This window comes from Vigna angularis, chromosome 1 (genome assembly GCF_016808095.1).
Source record: "Vigna angularis cultivar LongXiaoDou No.4 chromosome 1, ASM1680809v1, whole genome shotgun sequence".
Lineage (NCBI taxonomy): Eukaryota > Viridiplantae > Streptophyta > Magnoliopsida > Fabales > Fabaceae > Vigna > Vigna angularis.
Genome location: NC_068970.1, coordinates 2,794,881 through 2,805,875, shown reverse-complemented (window position 1 = coordinate 2,805,875; position 10,995 = coordinate 2,794,881). Strand labels below are relative to the sequence as shown.

Below are 10,995 nucleotides of genomic sequence, written 5' to 3'. Positions count from 1 at the left end.
CTGTCAATATTAGCTTTTTCTTTTTCTAATTTAGACCAGAAATACTTTCAACTGGCATTAATTAGATTTTTTTATAATGTCAAATGAAAAGGTTTTCTTAGTTGACATTGATTGAAAGATGGTACAAAAACAAACTAGGTAAAATTAACTTTGGTCGATGTCGACCTAAATATTTGAATGATATCAATCGAGAAAAAAACTGTCAATATCAGTTAAAAAAACATTGACACTGAAAAGTAATTATCAACTAAAATCGGATAAAAAAAATATCATCAGTATTAATATTTTTGATTTATTATTATGATTTTCTTTTCATTTGGTGATAATAAAATATTTTATTAAAAAATAAAATTCAATCAATTTAAATTATATTTTAAAAATAAAATATTTGAAAATAAAAAAATTCAAAAAAATATTAATTCATATTTAATGAAGTTGAATGTCTCGAAAAATAAAAGTTGTAAACGTAACGTAGGACTCTTGCTAACTAATCCCTATCCTCTCACACATAGATAAAAAGTAAAATCAAACAAAAAATGTGCAAAATAACATAAATAACTTTAATTTAAAATAGATGCGAAATAAATAAAGATATTTTGTCTTAGCCTCTTAAGTCTACAAAAAATTGTAACTCTTATTTTCTTTCTAATTTGAAAAGAAACACTATTTTTTTTTAAGTAGGACCGCATAAATGTTTCTTTCTTTCTTTCTTTATCACTTGTATATTTTCTTCTGAGAATTGTTCCAGAATTAATTTTAAATTATTTATTATTCAAAAAATAACCCTTAATACTGTAAACTTAATTTAAATAATTGAAAATTATAATCTTGATCGATATGTTGTAATTATAGTTTAAAGTGGCTTAAGTGATAAGAAAGCCTAAGCAATAGACACAGCTGTTTAAAAGCTCTTTACAGAGTTCTTTGCAGCATCAGCGGCTCAAGCATGTGAAAGAAAAAATGGAAACCACAACTTGGTAGGAATAGATGAGAGAAAACCTAAGCAGTTTATCATGCTTTAGCTAAAACTCATCTACATTTGGTTTATTTGTTATGGATATGAATGTTTAATCGTCAAAAAAGGTTTTGCATTGGTGGTCTATTATTACTGCATAATTTTTTTATACCAAATTTGCATGCACAATTATAATAAAAAAACAATTACAGAAAATTAACTTTCCCTATATATATATGAATTCTGATAATTAAGTTGTTTTCGGGAAGCTGCATTGGCGTTGAGAGATTCTTTTATAAGCGTGAAATATGCTTAGCAATGCATATTGCATAGCTATAGACCAATAGCCATATAATATGAGAGAAGTACCTAACCAGGTTCATGTACAAAGAATGCATGACATAATGAACATTAAAAGCACAGAAGTATCGCAGTACAGAAGCAGCCAGAAAAGAATGGCCAGACCAAACGTCTAGAGCAGCCAAATGCAATATTTACATGCTTACTGAAGTCGTTACTTACTTTGAATGACATAAATTACAAAAGAAACAGAAGAAAAAAAAATTCATAATTTGTTATTTCAAGTTAGAAAAGATCCTACGACAACTTTGCAGATGTATCAAAACCTTGCTTCTGCAATTCTGTCCTACGCCAACATACCTTCAAGAACACCCTAAAATTAGAGAAGCTTGCTAGCAACTTTGCTATCAATAGCAGTCAAAATTGCACGTGCCTTGTGCATATATATATGCAGTTGACGTTTGTAGCCGATTCATCTTAACCATCCAGACTAAGGCATTACAATACACTACTACTCCCAGAAGTCTGAATATTTGACACCAACCAAATCCTGTTTGTCGAACAATTTAGATTCAGTTCGAAAATTACTAACTGCAAGATGATAACGTGCTTGTGTAACATAAACTATTTACACTGACAACTGCAATCAGAAAGAACTGGCCAGGGTTTATTCTAGACAGGGATGTTGTCCAGAGAATAAGCATCAAATTCAAACTCACTCTCAGCTGGTCCCATGCCTTCTTGCTGCCAACATTAGAAACACATGAGAAAACCGATTTGCTCATAACGGAAAGTTACATGCAAGTACGTGTAAATATTCCAGGTCCAAAGAAAGGGATGAAGGGCAAACCTGCTTTAGAAGCGCACTCATCAGATCCTCCTGCCCATAATGGTCAGGGAAGAGATTAGTCTGGGAACTTGCATCGGGAATTCTTTCAGACTTAACCCTTACTGAATTGTCAACAAGAAGCGGATGGAGGTGTTGAACAGCATTTTGGAGGTTATCTTGTTCCGAGCCTTGTCCCACGGAGAACATAGATTTTCCAATTAAAGTAGCATCTCTGCTCTGGCCGGTCTGCTGGGTAGAAGAAAACCCTTGATGCACTAAAACTGATGGGGATACATCAATGTTACCTTGTAAAGGATTTGCATGATGGGGGGCACTGTATGTCAGGCCTGGGTTTGTTATCTCCCAATCATGGGACTTGTGATGGTGCAGTTCATTAAAAATATCATAACTTGGGAATCCACCAGATGTTTTAATTCCAGATGTAACTTCCTCCTGAAATGAGCCTTTTGTTGTGATACTGGACATACCTGGAGTGCTTCCAAGAGGTAAACTATTGTTGACGGACATTTCAGAGCTTTGATTCATTGGAAAACTCAACAACGAAGAGTTTGGTGGAACAGGATTATACGCAGGTCCTCTGTTATTACCAGCAATGCCATTTCTTCCCAGAAAGCCATTAGAAATTCCATTTGATACATTAGGCTGCCCCAAAGATGATGGAAGCCTAGGAACACGAGGACCAGTATTTTCACTTAGCATCTGACCTCTAGGTTGGGATTGTGGCATCTGCATCAATAAGGGGTTGCCTTGTGGGGCAGATGCATTGACTCGCATATTCAAGCTGGCAATGGATTGGGTAGACTGGTGCAAATTGGCAAGCTGCTTAGGCTCCATGTTGGTAGGGATTCCAAGCAATAAGTTCATTGGTTTACTGCTGCTTAAATGTTGCTGTTGGCCTTCTCCAAATCTTACCCTTGGGTTTTCAAAACTAAAAAGGTTTCTTTGATCCATGATAGGCATTGGTACACCAGCTTTGGCAGTTGACCTACCAAGTCCTGCTGCTTGAAGAGTAGCCAGACTTTGAGCAGGAAGCTGGCCAGCAACTGCAAGAGTTTGAAGATCAATCCCGCTAATTGAAGAAATTGTTCCAAACGTTGCCTCTTGAGAGCCGAGAAAGGAGTTGTTCATATTATTCTGGTGTTGAGAAACTCCACTCAATCTTCGAAGATACAACCGGTATTTCTGCAACAAAAACAGGATGAAAAAAGGGATCTTCAATCAAGTAAGAATAAAATTTAACCCAAGTCCTTCCCAAAGTACAGACAGTATAACAGTATGATACCTGCAGGTGGCTGGCAACATTTTCTCTAGTGAGCCCAGGAACATTCATCAATTCCAGAATTTTTTTAGGAACAGCCTCTGAATACAAATATCAGATGAGTCGTGCCAAATTAAATAACATCATAATTCTTACAAAAGGACGAGTGAACATACAATAAAAAGATAAGATGACCAAATTAATGCAGGATAAAGTAGGAGAGCAAAACTCGCCATAGATGGTTTCATGATATTAGCAAACTAATAGAGGCTCCAATAAGAAAAGTGGAAAATAGTCAAGTAAAACACGTAGAAGAGGAACTCCTAAAAATATAAGAAAGACTATTAAAAATGGTTTTAGAGAAATGATTTGATTATTTTTAGACCTCATTGGCTAGAAACCCAACCTGTGGGATAAGACTTGACTACAGATGCAATTATAAAGCCAAAATGGAGTCATAATGTATCTATTAATATTGCTGACCCGATAATTTGAAAAGCATGCAAAACCTACTTGCAATGATCCAGGAATTGGGAGTATCTAAAAACTGAAGACCAAAGTGGTAAAAGTGTTGTTTTGGACAATATAAAAACAAAAATCCTAACAACCATGCATCAAAAGTTCCGTTACATAGGTCTTCAGTGGAAATGCAACAAATATAGAAAAGCAAAAACAACTTCAAAAACCCAGGCAAAAGATACATACTGTCAATTCCCAGCTGATCCACAGCAGCCACAAACTGTTGATGAAGCTCCACAGACCAAACAACTCGAGGTTTCTTTAACGTGGATGTGTCATCTCTATCCTCTGCCTCCTCCTCCTCCTCGTCCCTTCTCTTTTTTGAGTTTCTCCAACTGCCTTCGTTAGCCGAGGAAGAGTAATCTGCTTCATCAGATGCCTTAGGTTGGCGATCTCCTTCTTCGGCACTGCCGGATTGCTCTGCGTCTTTCCACTCATTCTTCTTCTTCCGAACCACATGCTGCCATATGTTCTTCAAAGCCTCAATGCGAACAGGCTTAATCAGATAATCACAAGCACCGTGAGTCACACCCTTCATAACAACACTTTTACCATCATCCGCAGACATCACTGCAACCATCACAGAAAAGCAAGTAAATTTAAACACCAATGCACTCCACCAGAAACAGATCTAATCAGGTCAAACGAGACACTCACTGATAACAGGAAGGTCCATCTCCAACCCAATGTGCTCCAGAAGTTTAAATCCATCCATGTCAGGCATATGCACATCGCTTATAACAATGTCAAACCCATTTTTGTTCTCTCTAAGAAGTGAAAGCGCAGTCTCTGCTCGGTTGCATTTGGTAACTGAAACCACAACCAAAACAAAACTCCTAAAATTTCGCATACATATCAACAAAACAAAAATTCCACGACAGAAACAAAATTACAAATCTGACATCCAACGGTTACCAAAAGTCTGATTCAAAGGAAGAATCAACAAATCAAGAAACAGAAACTAATCACCAAGTAGTTAATTAAGTTGGGGTTTCAATTTTTGTTCTGTTTCTCTTTCGTTGTTTTTTGAGAAGGTCAATTAATAACCGTTCGAATAGGAAATAGAGAAGAGAAACAGAAAACAGTAACAACCCGATGGAGTAGTAATAGAGTGGTAGTACCTTCGTAGAGGCATGTGCGAAGCATCTTCTCGAGAATCATGAGGCACGTGGGATCATCGTCGACCACCAGAACCCTGAGACCCGCCGGAAACTGGTTGGAGACAACATCTCCGGATTTCATAACCCCTGTTGTAGTAACCGTTGACATGGATCCCTTTCCGTTGCCCAGATTCATGCTTCGGAGATCCAAACCGAACCTAACAGAACAGTAGCACCACCACAACAATAATAATAATAATAACAGCAACAACAACATACGAGAGACAACAGTGGCGTTCACATAGTTCGAATCGAGTTTGAGGCGAAAGTGAAGCGAAACTAATTGAGGAGCAGGTGCTGCTGAGTTCACAATTGGACCAAAACGCAGAGCAGGAATCGGAGTAGAAAGAAAGAGAAGACGAATTTTGGGTGAGAAATATATTTTTATTTCATAATAAATAAATAATAAAAAAAAAAACACAATAACTATCGTTCTGCGCCTCAAGCTTATGTCCTCGCCTTGTCACTGTTACAAGCTGAATTTCTCGGGTATTTAATTATTCTTTAATTATTCTCGGGTATTGATGACATTTGTTATTTTTTTATTCAGTATTAAGCAAGACATCAATGTTAATTATTATGCCACTTAATTAATTTCCAGTAATAATGGTATGACGGTAATAGTTGTAGTTTTAATTTTGCTATTTCCAGAGAGATAATTTGTGATGTTACATATTTATAATAATTATAATTTTATAATTATAATATAGTGAAAGTTGGGTGTGAGTGGCTCCTGAAAGAGTGGATCCAGCTCATTCATGGTAGGAACTAACCCCTCCTCTTAAATCTACTCTTCCAAAACCTTTTTTTTATTTTAACTGTGCCCATGTTTACGACCATGCATGCTTATCTAATAATCATGCTCAATTATATTTTTATTTTCTTATTAATTTCTAAATTAATGCTCATTAGTGTTCAGTAAACTCGTTTTTTATTATTATTTTTTTATTCATTAAAGTCATGAAAAACTAAATTAAGTATTACTTAATCAATTTAAATTTGGTTTAAAATATTTATAACCTCCCAACTATTTTTTGTAATTTTTTTTTACTGAAATAGTATAGTACTGGTTTTTTTATTTTCCATTAAGGTCTTACCCACTTAATGAAAAAGTGTGAGGATTTTATCGTATTTAATGTTAAATGACCAAATTTAAGTATCGATTGTACAAAGCAAAAAATATTTATTCAAGTTGGTATAAAAATCCATAAGATGCCTGTAAAAAATGAAAAATATATATACAGTTTTTAAAATTATAACCTCGAATAATTATTATAGAAATCAATTAACGGTAATAAATAATTATACGTGAATTATTTATTTTTCTACTGACACCAATAGAAACTTTGATTATTTTTTTGTTATATATATATATATATATCACAGTACAATAATTACGGCACACGGAAACCATTAACTAAAATGCTGTTAAAAATAATAATAATAATAATATTTGGATAAAAAGCTTAACAATTTTTAAATGAACCTCGTTTTAAATTATTTTATTCTTCAAATAATACATGTTATTTTCTAATAATAAAAGTGTATAAGACAATAAAAGGAATTATGGTGTTTAAATTGACAATAAGAGAATTTTCAATGAGTAAGAATGATGAAATGTTTTTATGGACATTCGGATGGTATTCAATTAATGGTCATAAAGTATGTTAATTGTTGGAAATGAGTAAAAAATTTGATTTAAGGAAAGTATGTGCATTGTGATTGGGTGGGAATATGTAATATTAGAAAATGAGAATTAATTTTGTGATGGTATGAAATTGCGCATGAAGAGGGAATTAATATTTATAGCATTTAGTAAAGGAAGCATTATCCATGGAGATGGTGGGTCTGTTGTCATTTAAGCTTTATGCAAACAAATAAATAAAATAGTACAAAGTTTGATGTTGGTAGTTTGGGTCAATGTCCACATACATATAAACCAATGCCAAACTTATGCAAGCCAGTTCATTGATTTGACTCCAAACCATTTCTCAACCTTCCTTACTTCTAAACCCAAAATCACATTTCAAGTCTCTATATATAACAAATGCTGCTTGTTTCGGTACACTTTGGTGGCCTTCAAATAAATTTAAAAAAAATAAGTTTTAAATTTAACTCAACTTATATATTATAAGTTAGTCTTATCTCTAGATGACGTAGACTTTCAATAATTTTTAAATTTTGTTTGTTTTAATTAATTATTTTAAAGAAAGTGAAAATGTATAACTAAGGATGACAAAAAAATCTACGAACACGAGTATCTATGGGTAAAATTCGTGACAGACAGTTATTATCTGCGGTTATTTACTATCCACGGATAACGGGTAGCAGATATTTTAATATTCACTTCTAAACGGGTAATATACTACTCGACCCATGGGTATCCGTTATCTGCAAAAAAAAAAATAAAATTAATTTATATATTTTTTAATTAAAAATAAAATTATATTATATTTTATTAGGTTAAATTTAATTAAAATTAAAATTTAATTTATATTATATTATATATATATTTTTTTAATTTTAATTTAAAAATGTGTAAAATATTTTTTTTCAATTTTTATGAGTATATGCAAGTACACGCAAATTTTAAAATATCTATAGAGTAACAAATACAATTTTATCTGCCAGGTTACATGTAAACACTATGCCTATCTACCCGTTGTCATTCCTGTGTAACGTAAGAAAGGGAGTGCAAAGTGGGTATTCGGTTGAAGAACTTTATGGTTTGGAAGCTCTACTTTTGAAGCCACTTGAACTCAATCCTTTCATTATTCATTCACTCAACAACTTCAATCTCTATCCCTTTTTCCTCTCTCTCTCTCTTTCTCTTTCGTTTGCGTTTTATCAGTGTGCACTCTGACTCACTCTTGCCCTTTTTCTATCCAAAGATAATATTATATTGTTATTCCTCCACCATTTCCCCCCTCTCGCCACGTGTTTCGCCAAGCCCCTTTCATCCTATAACCTCTTTCCTTTTCCATCTCTACCTACTACAAATTCATCTCCTCTACCACAATTTTCACAGGGAATGTTTCTAAAATAAAAAAAACACATTTTTTATTTTATTTTTATATTGCAAGAAAAGTAGTGCAAAAAGCAGCAGCATCTGAAAAACGTATATTCGGTTGGGGAACCTTTTCTTGCTTACGATGAATAAATAAGGCCGCAGAGAAGAAACGCTTTTCACTGTGAAAAAGTGGAATTATTTAGAATAATAGCAGTTTACAAAACAAAACTGTAGACCATAAGTTCAAACTGTGACATTGATTCCCCAGTTTAACTCTTCCCTTTCACTTTGTCTTCTCCCAACAGATTTAAATCTTTAAAGTTCATCATTCAATACTATTAATAATGCCTCTTTCCATCATTTTGCTTATTTTTTTATTTCTTGTTTCTTGCATTTAAGCTTTTTATGGGCTAGAGAATACCCAAAACAGCTGATATATGCTTTTAAGGAAAATCGAATATTTGTGTGCGTCACTCTTTCATGCGCGGAATTAAAATATTTATTATATATAATTCATAATATGTTGGTGTGGGTGTGGAGATGGTGAGTTAAGTTAAGCCACATGGCGATTCCTGGAAGTTGGAGAAAAGTGTGAGTAACTTTTCTCAACTTTTCCCTGTCTTTCTTCGCATAGCATTCTAATAATTTTCTCTCTCTCTCTCTCTCTCTCTCTCTGTTTTTTGTTTTTGTTTCTGCTTCTCTTCTCTCTGCATTTCAATCATCACTCCCATTCTCATCCAATAATTTATTTATTTTTTCTTAAAATCTCCATTCTTTCAATGCCACCATCCATCATCTCTTCCTTTAATCATTCATATCTATTAGAGCTTCTAATGCAATTTTCTTATCATTTATTATACTTTCTCAAAATAAATCAAATATGAAATAATCGATTCTTTTGATCATCGTAATCTTTGTTTTCGTGTATATATCTAATTATGGCTGTTGCAAGAGAATTATTATTTTTTATTTTGTTTAACTCATAATTACTGCAAATGGTATTATTTTTAAATTACTTTTGTTGCTTGCAAAATCGATGTAAATTAGTCAAAGTCAAACAATATTTGTTGCAAACTATACCTAGTATGAAGAACATGGCATCGATTATTATCGTTACATAATCATCTGTTTAACTTAACCTTCTCATGTCATTTACTCATGTAAGAAGAATACTTAGTACACGTTTTAAATGTGGAAAATGTTCTTAAATAACGATCAAGCAAAACATTATGCAAATCCTTTAACACTCGTTTTCATTTTATCCTAATTTAGTCAAACAAAGTTAGCAGGGATGTGGTTAAAATTAGAAAAATAAACACGTGTAGGTTTTTAATTAGATCACATGATCGTTGATTAACCCTTTAATAAAATTATGAAATAAATTTATAATTCTCTGGTTCTAATATGGGGTCATGCATGGTGGTACTTATCATATATGCATGACCCACAATTTGTCCGCCAGATGCCTAAATATTAGGGAAGCGTCAGTCAAAGTAAATTAATGGTACTTTTTAAATCACGGATAAAATAAAAACTCATTAACCTATGATAAATCATGAATTTTATTTAAATTTAACTTATAATAAATAAAAAAGCGTCGTACCTGCGGCTTTTTGTTCTTAAAAATTTGACTAACTTCCTGATTTTAATTAATACTCTCATAAAATCCACCAAATCTGCACTACAAAAAGATAATCTTCTACGTAGGAAAGCTCGATTTTCCAATTATCAGTATTTGGTATCATAATACTAAATAAATAAACAAATTAAAAAAAAGTTGATAATAAATAAAATAAAATAAAATAACGGTGTAAAAAGTCACGCTCGACGGGGCGCAAGAGCTGGTGATGTAAGAGGAAGAAGACAAAAGTCCATCGCACGAGAAGAAATCTGAACCTTCCATTTAAAATTGAATTGATCGAACGGTGCCAGAGAAAATCCCATGGTGGGAGACATGTACTACTCTACCACCCTAACCTCCATCAGGAAACAAATCATTAATGAAAGATAAAGTTTTGACTATAGAAGCATAGATACTATTTTTTTAATTGTGTAATTTAGTTATTAACTATTCAGATGCATTCTTAATGATAAAAAACATTTAACAAATAAAAGTTAGAATTATCTAAAAAAATAGTGACTTCTAAAAATAAGTAATGAATAATTATGTTGGTGTTTTTTTCTTCAACTCTCATAATAGTTTGCGGAGTGTCCTAAATTATTTTTTTCCAAGTCTCATGATTGAAAAACATGCTTTAGAAAAATAGACAGTCACTCCTGCATTGTATTAAAATTTAAAAACATGTATAAGTAAATCAGGATTAATGATACGATGCGAGACTTTTTCAAATAAATTTAAGGATAATTATGAACTTATATTTTCAACTATCCTAACATATTAAAGTTGATCAATTATCAATAATTATTATTGACCAATAATAATAATATCTGAAAAGTCAAAATAATATACTAAAAACTCATATTGTAACATTCCAAAAATACAGTGTAAAATCACATAGAGTAATCACACGTTAACAATACTACAGATCAGTTCAACGCTCGGCTATAAACAATTACGGCCGAACGACCTTACATAACAGCAGAGAATTAAAAACTAACGCTAGTTACCACTACTTTAACTGCCACTAGACCGAACGTTATACAAAAGGAACTCATATCGAGCGGTCTTACAAAACATAAAGCTAATATCAGACCGAACGTCCCTAAGGTTCGGCCTTCACTTCCTCCGCGTCTTCCAATACTTCTTCTAGCAGCTCTTCTCCTTCTGCTCACATCCACACGGATGATCATTGCAACAGGACAACGACAAGACGTACCACACATGCAAAAATGATAAACAGGGTAAGCTTATGTAATTTAATTTATTCAATCACAACATACAACATTCATAACAAAACCAACAACGACCACATCATAATTCAT

General features: G+C 32.9%; 1 protein-coding gene across 3 annotated transcripts; it reads right to left on the bottom strand.

Moving 5' to 3' along the window:
• Window positions 1–1,339: 1,339 nt before the first annotated feature.
• On the bottom strand, window positions 1,340–5,480 carry LOC108319336 (two-component response regulator ARR2). Of its 3 annotated transcripts, none has more exons than XM_017550449.2 (7): window positions 5,004–5,462; window positions 4,540–4,692; window positions 4,069–4,452; window positions 3,388–3,464; window positions 2,106–3,287; window positions 1,888–1,999; window positions 1,340–1,805 (listed from the first exon to the last, which is right to left on the bottom strand). In XM_017550449.2, the coding sequence occupies exons 1-6, from the start codon at window positions 5,257–5,259 to the stop codon at window positions 1,928–1,930; spliced, it is 2,124 nt and encodes a 707-aa protein (XP_017405938.1). In that variant the 5' UTR covers window positions 5,260–5,462; the 3' UTR covers window positions 1,340–1,805; window positions 1,888–1,927. The 3 variants fall into 3 exon arrangements, with proteins under 3 accessions (XP_017405938.1, XP_017405944.1, XP_017405931.1); XM_017550455.2 differs by having other exon boundaries at window positions 1,894–1,999; XM_017550442.2 differs by having other exon boundaries at window positions 1,340–1,999; window positions 5,004–5,480.
• Between the last annotated feature and the right edge of the window lie 5,515 nt (window positions 5,481–10,995).